The sequence below is a fragment of the Marmota marmota genome, unplaced genomic scaffold, assembly GCF_001458135.2.
Source record: "Marmota marmota marmota unplaced genomic scaffold, marMar, whole genome shotgun sequence".
Taxonomy (NCBI): Eukaryota; Metazoa; Chordata; class Mammalia; order Rodentia; family Sciuridae; genus Marmota; species Marmota marmota.
In genome coordinates, this window is record NW_026000338.1 from 2,871,726 (window position 1) to 2,891,727 (window position 20,002).

Consider the following 20,002-nt stretch of genomic DNA (forward strand, 5'->3'; position numbering starts at 1 on the left):
ACACACAGAAAAAAAAAAAGCGCCTGGAGAGCAGCAGGGCACAGTGGCACATACTTGTAATCCCAGTGGCTCTGGAGGCTGAGGCAGTTAGGATGGGGAGTTCAAACCCAGCCTCAGCAAAAGCAAGGCGCTAAGCAACTCAGTGAGACCCTTTCTCTAAATAAAATACAAAATATGGCTGGGGATGTGGCTCAGTGGTCAAGCAACTCTGAGTTCAATCCCTGGTACACACCAAACCAAATCAAACACATGCTCGCACACCTGGAGAGCTACTGGAGGTGGGTTTCTCCTTGGCTCCTCTGGAGTTTGAGAAACAAGATCTGAGTTTCTTTGAACTCATGACCAGTGGAGGTCCCTTCCTCCATTAGGTAGTGAGAACAAATTAAGACCTTACCTCTGTAAAGCCAGTTTTCTTTATCTCCCAGCTCCACGTGGCCCCTTATATTGCACTCGGCTTCAGGTCTCTCTGACTTTTGCTATCCAGACAGGGATTCGCAATTAAACCACTGAATTTGGGGCCGGGATAGACGGAACTGACAGGTAAGGGTTAACTGCTCTACCACTCGGGAACTCTGAAGCAGATAAGCCCTGAGCAAGGGATGCCAGAGTCTAAGATGTGGGGAGAGGCGAAAAGGAGCCCAGCTGGGAACGTGCTTGCTCACCTTGACCCGCAAGACTGAGGTCAAATGGCAGTTTATTGACTGCCCAAGGCTGGCAGAAAGAACACAAGGTGAACTTCAGCCGGAGCGCGCTTTTCTCCTCACTGCCCTTTGTTCTACCAAAAGCATAGGAAGCTTGTGACCAGGGAATGCGTAGGGGGTGGGGCTCAGGGGCAGAGGCGGGAAGAGAAAAATGTCGCTTCTTTGCTGCATCCTAAAAGCCCTGTGTCATAATAAAGCCCAGGTAGTCCCTCCTGCTGGGTGAAGCAGCAAGAAAATGTCAGCCTCCACTTGGAGGAAGTGGGGGTATTAAGTACTCTTCCCTTCCTTGGGCTGTGGGAAGCGGTGGCAAGCTGCCTCTGAATGTTGTCAAATGTTCACCTCAAAGCTTGACCCCTTCCTGCCTGGACAGTAATTACTCGACTTCTCAGCAGTATTTCATGAGCGCAGAAGGATCCGGTCCCTGGACACGGAGAAGACTACAAAAGGTACGGAATGTGCTCTCAGTGGTGGTGAACGGGAACCACGTGCACAGAATTTACCTGCATTAACCACTGAGTTGCCTACAGGTGTTTGCAGTCCTCCACCCTCCTGCTGAGACCCAATTATTTTGCCTCCAACGCTCTGGCAGTCTCTCTAATCTTCTCCAAAGCCCAATTTAACAGCCGGGACTCTGCCACACTTGGTGGCCCACGTGGCTCGGGCAGTTGAGTGCAGGAGACAAGAGTTCAAACCCAGTCTCAGCAAGTTAGCGAGACACTGTCTCTAAAATGCAATAATGGCTGGGGATGTCGTTCGCCACTCAAGAGCCCCTGGGTTCAATCCCCAGTACCAAAAAGCCAGAATTAAATAAACAAATAGATAAATAAATAAACGACCCCCCCAAAAGAAAAAAAAGGAACACAGGTCAACTGTTCCCTCCCCTTCCGCCTGCATTGTTGCGATTTCTTGATGAAAGGGACTTCCGGCCCCCATTGCCATTTTTAACTCGTTAAAATCCTTCAGATGACCACAAAGCACCTTCTTCCTACTGCGTTTCTATTCAGTTCTTTGAACATGAACCACTTTAAAAAAATTTGTTTTAATACCGTGGGCAACCTAAGCAGCACCTAAACCTGTCCATGCTTTTGAGAGTAGACCTAGATGACCTCTAACTCCCCCTCCCCCACCTCAAAAACTCTAATTTTCATTCTAGAGGTAATCCAGACCATTTCTGCCTTGTATCAGAACTTTAGAATTGCAAAAATATCAAGGATTGGGAGTGGACAATTCAAAACAGGTACACCAAGATGTGGGTATTATTTTTTTAATGAAGTAAAAATTAGTAGGGAGATCATGGTTCTGGTGTTTTGACCTTGGGTAAATCACTAATAACTCTCCATTTTAAGTCTGATTTTCCTGTTTTCAAATTGGAGACAATTTTGTCTGCTCTAGTATCTAGCAGATTTTTTTTTTTTTTTTGGGTGAAAGTTAGAGAAATGGAAAAGCTATGAAAGTGTTAAAAGCCTTACAGAGGGGCTGGGTTGTGCCTCAGGGGTGCAGTGCTTCCCTAGCAGGTGTGAGGCCCTGGATGGCATCCTCAGCACCACATAAAGAAAAATAATTAAAATAAAGGTATAAAAAGCATATAGATATGTAAAGTCTTGGTTATACCAGTATAAATCTATATAAGCCATTGATACAGAAGAATGTCTAGACTCAAGGACCTTTGGCACACTGCACATCTGGAATTCCTGCTCATTTCCAGGAAAACCCTACATTTAATTGGCCAACTTTTGACTTAATTTCTCATTACTTGTCTTCATTAATGCCTAGTGTTACCACATGCTGTGCTAGGGTGCCTTTCAGGGAGATAGAGGAAACCTAAAACTTTTTCTTCCCTGATAGGATAATATGGTTTGAAAAATATACATTTTTAAAAAATGTTTGTTTTTTACCTTTAGGTAGATACAATTATCTTCATTTTTACATGGTACTGACGATCAAACCAGTGCCTCAAGCGTGCTCAGTGAGCACTCTACCACAGAGCCACAACCCCAGACCCAAATACACATTCTTATAGAGACATATGAACATTTAAAAAGCTATACTGTAGTTTTTAAAAATCGGTATGGTCATAATACAAAATATATTTGCAGAAATAGCACATATTACTTATAATTGATAATAAAGGGTCACAGTGAGTGAGACAGACAATACAAAAAAGGAAAGATCTCTATCATATGGATGGTCAGATAAGTCTACTTTACAAGCCTATAGTTGGGAGAGCATTCCAAACATGAACACAGTGGTAGTCAGACTAGTGAATGTTTTATTCATAGTGAAGGGAATCTAGAATTGGGAAGCTATAGCTGTCACAATTAAAAGGTTTCTGATGGCCTAAATAATAAACCAAAATGCACATAGCTCAGGGTTGTAATCTGATTCCATGTTATTCTGAGCAGCAAATCAACCTTCCTTCCTTATTTACTTGTCTTAAGATGCACATATTGGAGATAGCCATCCAAAGGAATGAAAGTCAATCCCCAGCTAAGGAAGGAGGTGTGAATATGCTGGAAGTTATTTCTGTTTACAAGGACTACACTAGTTCATAGATGTATCAAAATTCCAGAACCTGGCAGATTGCAGTCTACTAAGGACAGGTATACTCCATATTTTAACTTGGTTACTACTGAGTCTCCAAGCAGTTCTGGTTAGAGAAATCAATTTTCTTCCATGGAATTGATAGCTACACATTGGGTAGCTTGAGATACCACTGGGTAGGTTTGATCAAGGGGAGAAAAATCTACTCCATAGAAGGGTAAAGTTATTCTTCATAAATAACAGATGAAAGGTTCACATTTATCATTGTTAAAATTTGGATAAGAAATGTCCAAGAATTGTAATGCATTCCACTGGCATTTATTTTTTAAAATAAAAAAAATTTTTAAAAAGATATAAAAAAAAGAAATGTCCCTGGCGCAGCAAGGTTCAGAGGTGAGGCATTTCGGCACTGATTAAATCATGATGCCTGTCACCTCATAAGTGGATTAATTTGTTAATGGATAAATGGACTTAAGTTCATATTGCTTAAGATATCCCAGTTCAGGGCTGAAGATATATAGCTCACTTGATAGAGTGCCTCCCTGGCATGCACAAGGCCCTGAGGTCAATCCCCAGCACCACCAAACAAACAAACAAACAAAAAAGATATCTCAGTTAAGAAAGAGGCAAGACAAGGATCCTAGCTTTAAAAAAATCCTTACTCTTGAGGTAGGGCTGTAGCTCAGTGTCAGGGTGCTTCCCTAGCACATATGAGGCACTGGGTTCAATCCCTACCACCACATAAAATAAAATAAAGTCATGCTGTCCATCTACAAGGATAAAAAAAAAATTAAAAATAAGATGAAAAAAATCCTCAGTCCAGTGTTCTCTCCATTCCATTATGCCATTACCCAAAATCATGTAAAAATATCTAAAATTTAGTGAACTTTTGTTCTACCTTTCCATATTTTGTCTCAATGAAAAATCATAAGAACACTAATAATTTCATACTATTAATATGTTTATATCAATGAGGAATGTGAGGATTAGAAAAGTAAAGTAACTTCTTCTAGATCAAAAAGCTACTAAATGGGCTGGAGTTGTGCCTCAGTGGTAGAGCACTTCCCTGGCATGTGTGAGGCCTTGGGTTTCATCCTCAGCTATAATATATATAAATAAAAATAAATATATATATATAATTTTATTCCATTGACAAATATAAATTCTTTTTTATAAAAAGAGCTACTAAATTGCTTAATTCAGATCTACCTAGCACCCATGTTCATTATCTTCATAACTATGATTTACTGTCTAAAAGGAGCAAACCATACTTGAAAGGATGTTCAGCCTTCCTAGAAGTTTGAACTATATTACTTATTAAATTCATTTTAAGTTTTGTTAAGTTAATAATAAAAAAGGAGCCCAACAACGCAGAGGCTGTCAAAAAGCAAGGATTGTTTTTCAGTTTCTGATAGTGATAACATTAGACAGTGTAAATTTTTATGGAGCACAATTTGGTACTATGCCTCAGGAGGCATTAAAGTTAACCTACCCTTTAACTTGGCAATCCTATTTCTGGGATATATTCCAAGTAAACAATTATGAATAAATTAAAAGGCATTTGTACAAAACCATTGATCTTTTTTATTTTTCCATCGATCTTTTTATGGTGAAAAATGCAATTGTTCAAAAGCTCACCATGGATAACTGTTTAAGTCCTATAATACAATGACAAAACTAAAATCTTTGAGGTTATTTTATTTAAATATAATTTCTTTGCTGCCCCACCTTACGTTTCAGATGAAGCAATGGACTGCAAGTAAACTCTGCTATTAATTAGAATGAATATTCTCCAGTCATCAAACATAATAAACACCATGAAAAATATAAGAAAACGTGTGAAGAAAATATTATAGCCACAGATCCTATGAAAATATAATGAAAAGAGAAAGAACAAAAGACAGCCTGTGGGCTGGGAATATAAGCCAGTTGGTAGAGTGCTTGCTTGCTATGCACAAGGCCCTGGTTCAATCCACAGAACCACGAAGAAGGGAACAAAAAAAAGAAAAAGAAAAAGAAAAAGGCATACTGTGAAAAGTTAGATCTTTTGGCTCACTCCTTGACAGCTCTCTGACATCTCTAGATTACTTAACAGTTGGCATTATGCTGCTTGGAGCATTGTATGATCTAGAGATCAGACAATGAGATGATGGGGCTGGAGGGAGAAGGGAGGTGGTTCTGTTCTTAACAGTGCAAAGATAATTCAAAGAAAACAGAATAAGAAATACTGGAGTGGGAATCAGGCAACCTTAACTTCAGTTCCAACTCTGCCATTAAAAGCAAATCCCAGGGCTGGGGATGTGACTCAAGGGATAACGCACTCGCCTGGCATGCGCAGGGCGCTGGGTTCGATCCTCAGCACAACATAAAAATAAAAACATGTTGTGTCCACAGAAAACTGAGGAAAATAAATATTAAAAAAATTCCCTCTCGGGGCTGGGATTGTGGCTCAGTGGTAGAGCGCTCGCCTCGCACGTGAGAGGCCCTGGGTTCGATCCCCAGCACCACATAAACGTAAATAAATAAATAAATAAAGGTATTCTGTCCAACTACAACTAAAAAGTAAATATTTTTTTAAAAAAATTCCATCTCTTAAAAAAAAAAAAAAAAGCAAATCCCAGGGCTGGGGCGCTGGGTTCGATCCTCAGCACCACATAAAAATAAAAAATATTGTGTCCACCTAAAAAAAACTAAAAAATAAATATTAAAAAAACCACAAGAAATAATTTAAACAAAACAAGAAAAAGCAAATCCTAGCCTCCCCTCTGGAGACAGTAAGTTGTATTGGAATTGGTGACCTCAAAGATCTTTTTGATATATATAACATTTTATATCATTCTATAATATGGTTCCCAAAAGCTTAAAATTAAATGCAAAGAATTGGTTAGAATATCATGTTCACGAGGCCAAACCAGTGAGTTTAGATCCTGCATGCTTCCCTTGTTCTATGATCACTGTCCTCTTAACCCTTGCCAGTAATCTCACAGATATGAATCACTGATCACAGTGAGGCCTGACTCAATGTGTTCGGGATACATTCTCAAAAGTGGTATAAAAATGCCACCTGAATATTAGGAAAACAAGGCATAAGCTGCTGAAAACCGTAAGGTCAGTTTGTTAGAAGCCAATTAAAAGATTTCAAAGGACGCAAGACCCCCTTAAGAGGCTATGTTTGTGACTGGGGCTAGGGCTCAGTGGCAGAGTGTGTGCCTAGCATGTGCGAGGCACTGGGTTCCATCATTAGCACCACATAAAAATAAACAAAATAAAAGCATGCTGTCCAGAAAAAATTTTAAAAAAATAGACACTATGTTTGAAGGGGAAAAGCAAGCGGCAAGATAAATTAATTAATAATCTATAGCAGTACATGCCACTGAGGTTTGCACACAAATGTGGAATATTCCAAGAAAACAAATGGAAGCCTGATAGCGGTAGGTGTTCCATCAATTTAGCTCTCCTGAGAGGGGATCCCTCCATTTTTCCACTGTGCCCTGTGGCTACTAAGTATTGAAAGGTCCTGGTTAACAGCAATATTCTCCTTCATTTTACACTATTGAAAGTCCTTCCATATCCATAATCTCATACATCCTTACAATATTCTTGAAAGGCAAGAGTTACTATATTCATCCCATCTCATAAATGCACCAAAGACTCAAATATCAAAGCTAGTCAGATGTGAAGCCAGAATTTGAATCTATAGACAGTTGCATTCCAAGTTGAGCGTTCTCTCTGCAAGACCACATTCATCTACCTTAGAGGCAAAGTCTCACTAAAATCTCCAATAATCCCCTACTCTACCCTTTATCTATTAAAACTTTACCAACATCGGGGATTTATTTTTCAAAAGCATTTACAAGTCCCCTTTATATCCCTCTGCTATCTGTTTGGATTATCATTTATTCTACTCTAAATATCTACATTGCTGGGCTGGGGAGATGGCTCAAGCGGTAACGCACTCGCCTGGCATGTGCGGGGTGCTGGGTTCCATCCTCAGCACCACATAAAAATAAAATAAAGATGTTGTGTCCACCGAAAACTAAAAAATACATATTAAAAAATTCTCTCTAAAAAAAAAATCTACATTGCTGCCCACATTTCATCTGCGAAAATTCTTGTGAACTGTACACAGTTCAGGATACTTTCTTAAATAGTTAAACATTTATTTTTTTAGTTTTGATTGGACGTAATACCTTTATTTATTTTTATGTGGTGCTGAGGATCGAACCCAGGCCTTGCATGTGCTAGGCAAGTGCTCTACCGCTGAGCCACAACCTCAGCCAGGATACTTTCTTTGACTAAAGAAATCAGAACTGGACTCTCAGCTACTTCAGAGGTCTACTGGTGGATTGTATTTCCTTATTTCTTCTACCTTCTACCAAATAATTCAATCCCAGTCCAAACTATTTTTTTTAAAATAGTATTTTTTTTTAAAAAAAATCCCACACCAAACCGAGAATATAGAGCTCATTTCAGTAAACAAGATGTCTGCTATTTACTATAGTGTGTGTATGTATTCATAAGTAGTATATGATATCAAAATAACATAACATTGGGTATGACAAAATCAGGTTTACCAAGTGTCCTGATTTTTGCAAGAAGATTACTTCTCAATTTTCTTGGTAATTACAACTGGAAAATTCTAGTATCCCCTAGAGAATTTTCTATATTTAATTATCTTATGAAGAGTTAAGTATTAATCCAAGATATTCTGGCAGCTGAGGCAAGAGGATTGTAGATTTTTTAGAGTAACCTGGAAAACATAGCAAGACTCTGTCTCAAAATAAAAATTTTAAAAAGGATTGGGGATGAAGCTCAGTACTTGCCTAGCATGCTGGATTCAATCCCCAGTAGTACAAATAAAATAAATATGTATACAATAAATTTATGTACATGGTCACTATGTCTTGAAAGAGTTGAAAGGGTCAAGACAAATATGTATATATTTCTACTGAGGTTAACCAAAGGTAATTGTATGTACAGAAATTAAAACCACTACTAAGAGTAGACTTTGGTATGTCAATCTCCGGGCAATAGAATTCACTCCATTTGCTTCATGATTACCTCTACTGTTTTTGATCAAATAGTTGTATACTTTTCTTCTTTAGTTTTGCAAGCTATAATCTCATCACTCACTTGGAAATCTAGAAAGTTTTCTATTTTTATTCTCTCAATAAAAATTCCCCTTGTTCTCTAAATAAAGCTAAGTATTCTTTACTGGCAGATTTAAAGGCATGTGGCTTCCACCCTTAATATAAAATATAACATACAAGCACTTCCCACATAGCACATCCTACTTCACATTTAAGACCTCATCAACAAGAAGTATGTATATTTCCCTCATCCATAAAAGTTTAAAAGGAGAATTTTAGGGGCTCATGGTGTAGCTCAGTGTAGAGTTCATGCTTTCACACAGGAGGCCCTAGGTTCAATCCTCAGCATAATTCAATCCTCAGTCTTTTCAAAACAAAAAATATGAAACTTCTGTGTAGGTTTAAGTGTGTCATCTATGCCTTAATATTTTGAAATTTCAAATCTTTTTGAAATAGTACAATTACCACAAATAAAAAAATAATACAATTACCACAGGTACCGGGAAACATTCTATAGTTTGTTTTTAATGAATTCATAAGAATTAAGCTTAGAGTAAACAAATCTAATATTATTGCATTTTAATCAGTTTAAAAAGCAACTTAAATTTCTTCCATAATCTGCTGAGGAGAGTCAAAACTTCTGTCAAGTAACTTCACATTCCCCACTCCTTACACTACACACTTACGCTTGGTAAGTTTGTACTTTTTTTTGGGGGGGGGATAGTGCTGGGGATTGAACCCAGGGCCTTGTGCATGCAAGGCAAACACTCTACCACATGAGCTATATCCAGAGCCCCCTAATTGTAAATACTCGTTTTTTAAGATGTAGATGGACACAATCCCTTTATTTTATTTTTATGTGGTGCCAGGGATCGAACCCAGTAACTCACGCATGCTGTATCACCGAGTCACAACCCCAGCCCCTCCTAATTTTAATATTATACTTCACAGGTAGGCTTGCAGGGTGAATGCAACGTCATTCAAGAATAACTTTCTACTTGGCCACATGCCAAACACTGGGCAAAACAAGGGCTCCCAAACCTGATGTATGCCATAAATTACTTATAGAATCAGACATAGCACTCACCAATGTGACAAGAGGTAAAATGTGAAATACGATCTTCAAAAGGAAGAATAAGAAAGTGAAGAAGAAAAAAAGATGTTCCCCGAAACACCCAATTCACTAACATAGATTTGCACTTTATTTTAATTTTGCATCCTGAGAATAAAATTTTATCTGACAAGTGAACAACGACAGAAGCAGCAGTGAAAGTTTCAGAGAGGCAGGTATCCTTCATTTTGGCACAGCTGTATATAGGTTGAGTTCTTCCAGGGGGATCATTCCTGGACTCAAGGGAGAAAAATGAATTCATTCCACAGGCTATGGAACACTACAAGATGCATGAAAGTTCTTTGTTTGGATAGACATATCCACTATTATTCTCTTCTGGTAATGCTGTCGCAACAGGAATCCACTGTCAAAAGTAGAAATTGTAGCCTTTTCAAGCAGATGTTTTGATCAATATCCACTTTCTAGCTACTTGGATGTCCTGTTCTCACCCCCAAGACTCATTTTGTACATAGTCCAAGAATGGCAAACTAGCTTGTAGATTATATAATTTCAAACATTTATAACTTTTTCCAAAGTCCAAGCATTAAAACAATTTTACACTATTTGCTTACTAGAAAAAACAGAAAGTTAAGAAAATAAGCCAAGATAAAAGCTTAAATGAAATAAGCAGGAATAAAAGCAACATTTGAGAAATTATTGCCTTGATTCATCACACCGAATTTATACACAGAACTACTTTAAGACTCAGAAATTGATATTTAGTCCAATGCTAGAATGTGACAGTATAACACTTTCCACATTTGCAATCCTATGTGTGTATGAGTCACATGTACACACCTCAATGAATTATCTCAATTACATCATCCTGAAACAGAAAAAAAAGCTGAAGGCAAATTCCAACCTGAAGTTATACAGCCCAATCTAGCCATCACACACACACACACACACACACACACACACACACACACACACACACACTCTCTCTCTCTCTCTCTCTACGCCCCCACCCCCCTAGCATTTAATTATTTAGGGACCAGGTAAGCAATCTGTGGAAAGGGTCAAATAACCTTAGTTCCTTTATAAAAGTGGCTCCCAGCATTTTTGCCATATACATCTCTTCATGATTCCTTCTTTATGTTTTCAAGTATATAATAATAAATTTTTGTCATTTTTTTGTATTAATCAAAAGCACATAATCATTCACAGCTTCTAATCAGTGTTAACAGACAGAATTGAAAGAATATAAGCAAAATGCATGGAAATTCCATGTATTAGTTGGCTGTGTAGCAGGAATATTATGGGTCAAAGTATGGTTTCTAGTATCTTTTTTGAAATAATGCAAAAGGATTAAGGATAACCCCACTGCTAATTTCATCTACCCCAAGTTGGGAACCACTGGTTTACATCCCCTGCTTTTCGTCCCTAAATCAAGTATTAACATAATACAATAATTCATGTTTAACAAACAAGGAATCAATAACAAAATTTACTACTGATATATAGATAAACTGCAACACTCGTTCTGTGAAAGAAAAACATAACGACATGGATTTCAAGGAATCTCTTTAGAAATTACACAATTATGATATCCAGTATATCTTTCTATCATCTTCAAATCACACAAATATGTGAAAAAATCCTCAATTCCCCTGTGAGGTAGGTCCAGATTATTGTCCCCACTTCAGCAATGAGGACATGAGGTACAGAGGAATTAAGCAGCAGAGCTAAGAATTAAACTAGAAGTGACTTGGGTTTGAATTCCACACCATTTCCCTTTCTACCAAATTTTATCAATTTGTTCCAAAAGATCTTTTTGAAAGTGTGGAACTTGATAAGACACTGAAGCAAATGTTGGATAGGATGTGAAACTCTTCACATTAAAACTTCAGAGTGGATCCTTCCATATCTCCATTGTTGTCACAGCTATAATTCTTGCCTGGATACCAACTGCACTGTGAGATTTCACAGAGGCAAAGCTCAGAGACCTCAGACCTCAGTTACTAGGGAATCTACATTCACTTTTATCATCGAGGTGGACTAAGGTCTAGCAGGCATCAGGTTCTTTGAGCCTGTATGATATTAACACACATCAACTACCAGTCAGCAAGCAAACTGAACTTTTACTGTGTGCAAGGCACTGCGAGAGTTTCCACAAAGGGTAGTAGGTCTGAAAATAATCATTCTGAGATTCTGTAGAATAAAACTTTCCTGTGGAATTCTAGAATCTCAGAATGTTAGATAATCTCTAATTTTCTGTCCATTTCTAGGTTCAACCCCATAATTTTACAGACAAAAACACTGACATGCTATTTAAGTTAACTGCCTAGAGTCCACAATATTAGATCATTACTTCATATAGTATGAGTTTGACAAAGTCCACAGAAAATGGAATGTATTCTCAGGTTGCCATCATCAAAATAAAAAGGCTGGCTCAGAATCAGGTAAGGGAAATTAGGGAAAGATAGGGATATATCTATAAATATATACCTATATCTATTTATAAATATATTTATATATTTATAAATATATAAATTTATAAATAGATATAGATATCTTTATAGATGTATCCCTTTTTAGCCCACATATTACATGAACAGGTATTAGTAAACCTATTCCTTTTACTGAAAATTCTAATAGTTTACCACTTAAGGGAACTTGAATAACTTGAAAATTGTTTTGCAGAATAGATTTTGCTTTAAAAGCAGACTTTTAAAGGAATAAGAGGACCCAATTTTAATGAATTTGAGCACTTATAATCAAATTAGCAAAAGGTATTTCCACTATGTGAATCTTCTCCCATTAGTCAAATGAATATAATTTATATATCTTGCTAGACCAATATATTAAATTCTAATGAAATATTGTTTGGGGTTTTATGTTCAAGTAGTAAGGTTTAATTTTTTTAAAGAGGTGGCTTATCTGTAAACAAAATTATAATGCTAATGATTTTTTTAAAGCTCTCATACATTTGAAAAACCCTATTTGTTCAAAGCTTACAAATGTTACTGAACTTTACTCAAATTATCAAAAACCACAAATAAATTTCATTAAAATGGCAGAGTGATAAAAATTAACATGATTTAATTTCTCAGACATTAGTGTTTACAAGTCATAAGAGTATGGACATTAAATACTTAAGTGAGCTTTGGTAGGGTTTCAGTCAAAAACCACTGTCCTTCCAAAACCATGTTAAATTACATGTTTACTAGCATTAAAATTATACAAATTTTTAAGTGACTGATAGTCCTCTTCTGTAATATTTTGTCATTAATATATCATATGATTGGAGGAAAACAAGGAAACAGAGTGTTTAATAAATAAAAGAAACTCAATATGTCTTATACCTACTCGAAAGAACAATTTCTAATCTAATGATCTACTAATTCATTCACTCTGCTTCCTTACACATTATCTTTCTTCAGAAAAAGACAAGGCACTTTTCCACTTTTAAAATTTGACTACTCGCTCCTAAATTAACATGGGGACAAGAAGGGAACAAAGTGAAGAGGACATGTCTGTAATGGAGTTAATACATCTATAAATAATACTTGTCTATATTTTTATCAATACCACATATGCTCTTGGCTTTTTGGATGAGCTTTAAAATTATCAATTCAATCAATTTGTTAGGACAGAATCTTTGACCAAACAAGAAGCATTGGAAAATGAATTTTAAAGAACTATTTTAACTTGTAACTTTAATACCTACTGAGATTTATATACTTTGGCAAATACATGTCATTTTTCTCTGGAAACCACCATGGAAGATTTCATAAAGGAATATTATACAACAAAGAAATTCAAAATTACTTTTTTCAATTGAAAAACAACTTCCACAAAACATTTTACTAACCCAATGGAAAAATACAACTATGCTCTATCCTGAGGATAAAAATAAAAGCCTCAGTGGGGGAGGAATTAATCACCACAGTGTACTCTTGTCATTTCAGTATTCACTGATGCCAATCTCATTAAAAAGAAAACAACTCCCCCCAACACTCCAAAATACCCAATTGCTAATCAGCCTCCTACAAGGGAAAACAGTTTGAAAAAACCATCACAGGAGAGAGAAAGTGATAGAAAAAAGAAAATAAAATTGGGTGTTTTCTGGGTAGTTTAAGAAACTAAGATTGATTAACCAGAATAATGAAAACTAAAAAAAAAAAAAAAAAAAAATTAAGAGTGATTGGTTAAAATTAAAATTACACATTCTGTCAAATTGTTTTTATGACAAATACAATTGTGTCTTGAATTCTATGTTCTGTTACCTCCAGACACACTATTGTTAATATCTGTTTCATGGAAACAATTCACCACTTCCTGTTCTTTAAACAAAACCAAGTATGATTTATACATGGCAGAAAAAGTTACTATGATAACCGTATGTTCAAATTCTAAGGTTACAGGAAAAATAAGATTATAAGGGTTGACATTTAAAAACAATTATTCTATCAGTGATAATTAGAAATTCTATATTATGCTGGCAATCAGTTTTGGTATTAAAATGTCACAGTCTGAAGCATAATTTTAATGACATTAGCTGGAACATAAACCACAGATACAATTTTTCCCTGATCTTAACTAGAAAACAAGACAGTGGGTATGTATTTTCAGAGGTTTCCACCATTTCTATAAAAATACACCTTCAATTTTGCAGCAGGCAGACACATGATATTTGCAGGCATACATAATATATTAAAAGAGAACTGGGGTGGCTGGGTGGCATGGGGATAATGGAACTCCAGAGTCTTTGTGCAAACAATCATAATCTCCCATCACATAGTGTCTCTTTTTTTCTTTTTCTAATGGTCAAGGACTGTGAACTTCAAATTAGGAATGCATTTTAAAAGTAGCCTAAAAAGGTTTCACCTTATGTGAAGAAATGATTGTTCTCTTCACTGGGATGAATACTTGCCTAAAAAAGCTTACTAAAAGCAGCAAGATTATAAGATGACAAATAGAATATTATTCAATCCCAGACACTTTAAATTTATCTTTAGCACTATGAATTACAAATAATGCCTAGACACAGGCAAACATCTGTCTTTTACTTGAAGTGATACAAAGCTTTTGTTACACTAAAATTCAAACTTAGTAGAAGAGGAGTGGTATTGTCATTTTAATTGTGAAGAGAAATAGCGCACATACCAATCAAATGGTTGGCTACTTGGGTGGTAAATGTACCAACTAAAATACTTTTGTCTAAACACCTTTCTTCATTAATAATTTCCAAATGTTTAAAAAAAATCCTCAAAAAGAGGATTAAAAGTATTTTATTAACCATGATTCAGCCACTCCATATTATTTTGGTGTAACTTAAGTAGCTGTTTCCCAAAACAGACTATCTGAATTCCAGATAAAGGTTAGCAGTAGCTTTCATGGGACTCTAGATTACCTCCCAAGACAAGTAAAATCTCAAGATAACTTCTTAAAAGTCAAAATTGTGTGTATTTTCAAAGGAAAGGCAATATTCAAAGGGAAAGAAATGAAGGACAGTGAGGCTGTGAAATTGCCAGATGTCAAATAAATTTTTTGGGGGTGGGGGTGGAGTTCAAAACAGGAAATACTGAATTAAATGGCAAAAAAATAAGGTTCTTGGGTTTGGATGCAATGCACAATATCTGAGATAATGACTTCAATTTTAATCCACTTGTTACATTGGGCAACCCTGCCCTACACCTGAAATTTTAACATGTTTATTATGGCTTTGCCATAAAACAGCATGTTAACATCTCTACATTCAAAAGGATGCTTGCAAAGGACATTCATATTAAAATCTATGCGAATTGTTGGCAATACAATAAGAGCAATATTACATTCTGTAAACCATGGCATAACACATTTTACATTATGCAAAGAGACAATATTTACAAGTCTTTAGGAGTTTAAATATTTTATCCACTAACATAAGTGATACTTTAGCAAAGTGCAGGACAAACCATTGCTATTAATTGCATGTTCTTTAAAAGCAGAGTAAAACCATTTCTAAAAGCTACCAAAAGCTTATTTAAGTGTGTCCAGTAAGGGATTACAGAGCATTAAGTAGCCTAAAAAATGATGCATATTTAGAAACAGTGAGTATGAAAATTATAAGGCAGCATGCTCAAAACAAGGTTTTTGTTTTTTGAACACCAGCACTGATGTTTTACTTTTAGTGGCAACTGTGTGTGTGTGTGTGTGTACATATGTATATGTGTATTTATTTGAAAACTGAGAGTGCAAAACACAAGCCTCATTTAACAACAAAAAAATGTGCAAATTATCTTCTTAAACCAACAAAAATAAAAGAGTGAGGAGAATACTCTACCATTATAAAGAATAACTTGAACACAGCGAAGGAGACCATCTTCATTCCATAATCATCTACAAGGCACTAAGGGTAGGAAATGACAGGAAACACAGAAGTGACTGAATAAAACTCCTCAGTCAGGTCGGAATATGGGATATTTTGGTAAGAATTCTATTAGTATAACCTGCAAAATAAAAACAAACAAGAATATGTTGACAAAAGTTTTTAAATTAATATAACATATATATAACCCAGAAAAGCTTATACTCATTGTCACACGACTATCTTTTGATCCTATATTATAAAAAGTAAGGGAAATACATAAAACAGTTATGTAAATAACTTACCATAAGTTGTGATTAGATTGGGGATTCAAAAATTAAACAGGTAAACAAAATTACTTCCTGTAGCTAACAGTTGTTATTACCTGATTTACAATAAATATTCCTTTGGGGGAAGAGAAGCTAAATCTATTACTTATCATATGCTCCTTTCACCTGTATTTTAAAAATCAAAGTAGAAAGAATTAAAACTGTTGTACAGATTACAAAAAAATTATTATGCTTGTGTATTTTTCCATCAAAGCATTAGTTGAGGATTACTATCTTTTGCAAGTTATATGTGAAAAATATGAGCATCCAAATGGATTCACTAAAATAGTTTATTCACAGGAAGGTTCAAAAATATAATAATAAAAACAAGATATTTTTGAAGGTTATATCAATAATAGATTTTAGTTTTGTGGTCATTTTCACATTTTTCTAAAAACTATTCAAAGTGAAGAGATACTATAATAATCCTTGTTTATGAGATGCAAATTGATGTTTATTATTAAATATATATTGCATGTCAGAAGCCTGAAGCTAGGATAAATTTAATATTTTTAATGTTAATAATGCTGAATTGATCATATTAGCTATATGTGATTTTTATGTTATGACCAAGGTTGCATAGCTTTCAGTAAAAAAAAAAAAAAATTGAACCTGTATTTATACACAAAAATGCACTAAAAAATGACAAAATCTGAACCTGTATTAAAACCTATATAGTTTTTTCACTAAAAGTTAAATGTCAGTCAAGAAAAAAACAAATACTCCATTGTGTATAAATGCCACATTTATACACATTTATACACAAAAATGCACTAAAAAATGACAAAATCTGAACCTGTATTAAAACCTATATAGTTTTTTCACTAAAAGTTAAATGTCAGTCAAGAAAAAAACAAATACTCCATTGTGTATAAATGCCACATTTATACACAAAAAATGCACTAAAAAATGACAAAATCATGGCATTTGCAGGGAAATGGATGGCACTAGAGCAGATTATGCTAAGTGAAGCTAGCCAATCCCTAAAAAACAAATGCCAAATGTCTTCTTTGATATAAGGAGGGCAACTAAGAACAGAGCAGGGATGAAGAGCATGAGAAGAAGATTAACATTAAACAGGGATGAGAGGTGGGAGGGAAAGGGAGAGAGAAGGGAAATTGCATGGAAATGGAAGGAAACCCTCATTGTTATACAAAATTACATATAAGAGGAGGTGAGGGGAAAGGGAAAAAAAAAACAAGGGAGAGAAATGAATTACAGTAGATGGGGTAGAGAGAGAAGATGGGAGGGGAGGGGAGGGGGGATAGTAGAGGATAGGAAAGGCAACAGAATACAACAGTCACTAGTATGGCAATATGTAAAAACGTGGATGTGTAACTGATGTGAATCTGCAATATGTACACGGGGTAAAAATGGGAGTTCATAATCTGCTTGAATCAAATGTATGAAACATGATATGTCAACAGCTTTGTAATATTTTGAACAACTGATAATAATAATAAAAAGAAAAAAAAAAGCCAAAATATGAATTCAGAATTCAGAAGTTAATTTCTATTTTATGCAAGTTTTGATAAGATTACATTTAGAAATATTTTGTCCAGTAGAAGCTGTTCTTACCACCATATGCTGCGGTTTGTGACTGTGTTAAAAGAAGATCAAGATTGTACAATATTTTTAGATGAGCACACTAGTTGAGACTTAACATCTAAATAATCGTAAACTTTCAAGATATTTTAGGTTGGCTACAAAGCTAAAGAGGATGTAAGCAATCTGAGGAGAAAAAAAATAGCTGACAGATGATAAATACAATAAAATGTTACATTTAGGATGAAATCCAAAAAATTTAAGTAAAACAACTTCATACTTACATACTCCATCATATTGCTAGTTTCGCATTTCCTTTTAGTCAACTTCCAGTGCAAAGCAAGCTAAGAAAGTACAGTTTTGTTAAGAATTTTAACTACAATTACAACCTATACATCTGAGTTAAGTCACAGCAAATAATATAGACATAAGATACGAAACAGCACTTAAAATACCTTATAAAACGATCTACTAAATAGTTGAGTATTAGTTCTCTAATCCTTTCATGGCTAGAAAAATCCCCATTTAGTACTTTTTTCAATTTAATAATTAAAATAAATAAATGAGGCACCCATTTGCTTAGCATTTCTTACCTTGTGATATAATCTGTTATTTTCCCACTCTAATAACTTCTGAATTGATCTTCTGGTCTGAGGAAAAGGATAAAGACTTTGTTACAAGATGAACTGCAGAACTTTGTTTACTCTGTGTATCTATAGTTTCCTGTTTACTTGTAAATTCCCATTTATTTCTCCTTTCTTGGTTTTCTATTATAAATCAGAAAACAATGCAATGTAACTGATAGCAACCACCAAGTTAAAGTTAAGTAAAAGAAGAGGCAAACAAATGGAAAACGTCCTACTTTGAAAATAATTAAACAAAATAAATTTAAATAAATGTTATGTTACATTATGAAAGGGATGTTGCAAATATAATAAATTCAGAGGGCTCATTTACAGTTGGTTAGATCAGCAACAATGCCAGCTGGAATATATCTTGGGGTCATTACACTTGACAGAATCCAGACAAAATCAGGATACAAAATAAAGAAATTGAATTAGTAATTAAAAATCTTTCCACAAAGAAAAAAAAAAAAAAACAGGACCAGATGGCTTCAATGATAAATCTACCAAACATTTTAAAAACATCAATCCTTCACATATTTTCCAAAAAATGGAGGGAACACTTCCCCCAACTCTTCGTCTAAGGACTGATACCAAAGCTAGACAAAGACATCACAAATGCATAAAGAAAACAAAAGAGGAGTATCCTTCATTAATATAAACACAAAATTCTCAACAATACTAGATTGAATCATGTGTAAATGGAATCCATCCAAGGAATACAAAAATAAACTAACATAATATATTACATGAACAAAAGACAAAAAACATGTGATTGTCTTAGTAGATTTAGAAGAAGCACAGACAAAATCCAACATCCATTAATTATAAAAACCCTGGAACCTGATGCAGTGATGCTTGCCTGTATTCCCAACAACTGGGGAGGCTTAAGCAGGAGGATCACAAATTTGAGGTCAGCCTCAGCAACTTAGTGAGGTCCTAAGCAACCTTGTCTCAAAATAAAAAATGAAAAAAAGTCTGGGGGGTATAGCTCCGAGGTCAAGTGTCCATGGGTCCAAACCCAAGTACAAACAAACAAACAAACAGGGCTGAGGATGTGGCTAGGTGGTTAATCACCTCTAGGTTCAATTCCTAATATCAAAAACAAACAAAACCCCTGAAAAATTAGGACTAGAGGGGAACTTCCTTGGCCTCATAAAGAACAGCTATGGAAAACCTACAGCTACCATCATACTTTATGGAGACGAACTAAATGTTTTCCCCCTAAGACTAGGAACAAGACAAGGATGTTTTCTCCCACCACTTTTTTTTCAATACCATATTGAAAGTTGTAGCCAGAATAACAAACAAAAGGTATCCAGATTGGAAAAGAAAAAGAAAAACTGTCTTCATTCACAAATGATTCTGTATGTAGAAAACCCCAAGGAAACCACTAAAACACTACTAGAACTATATGTGGTTTAGCAAGTTTGCAGAATTCTGGCTTCTATGATCTTGAACCCCTAGCATTTCACCTGTGAATATTATGTTACATTACAAAAGGGATGCTGAAGATGTAATTAAAGTTACTGGTCAATTGGTTTTCAAATAGGAAGATTATGCGGGGTGTGCCTGTAATCCCAGTGGTTCAGGAGGTTGAGGTAGGAGGATCGCAATTTCAAAGGCAGCCTCAGCAATAGCAAGGTGCTAAGCAACTCAGTGAGACCCTGTCTTTAAAAAAAAAAAAAAAAATACAAAATAGGGCTGGGGATGTGGCTCAGTGGTCGAGTGCCTGAGTTCAATCCCCAGTACAAAAAAAAAAAAAAAAAA

General features: G+C 35.3%; 1 protein-coding gene and 1 non-coding gene across 4 annotated transcripts in view; one reads left to right on the top strand and one right to left on the bottom strand.

Annotated features, from left to right (window-relative positions):
* Chic1 (cysteine rich hydrophobic domain 1) overlaps positions 1 to 20,002 on the bottom strand; it is a 68,396-nt gene that overhangs the window by 15,472 nt on the left and 32,922 nt on the right. The window contains exons 4-6 of one of the 3 annotated variants that reach the window (XR_007345096.1): positions 18,203 to 18,259; positions 17,894 to 17,953; positions 15,712 to 15,877 (exon numbers count right to left, since the gene is read on the bottom strand). Coding sequence is in view for 1 of the 3 variants with exons in the window: in XM_015505869.2 (XP_015361355.1) it covers positions 15,827 to 15,877; positions 17,894 to 17,953; positions 18,203 to 18,259 (168 nt within the window). In the remaining 2 variants the exon portion in view is untranslated. Of the gene's footprint in view, positions 1 to 9,511; positions 15,878 to 17,893; positions 17,954 to 18,202; positions 18,260 to 20,002 lie in introns of those variants that run through there. The other 2 variants (XM_015505869.2, XR_007345097.1) reach the window with 2 other exon arrangements.
* Trnaa-cgc lies at positions 5,680 to 5,752 on the top strand. The gene has a single exon. It is a non-coding gene; the product is annotated as a tRNA-Ala (tRNA).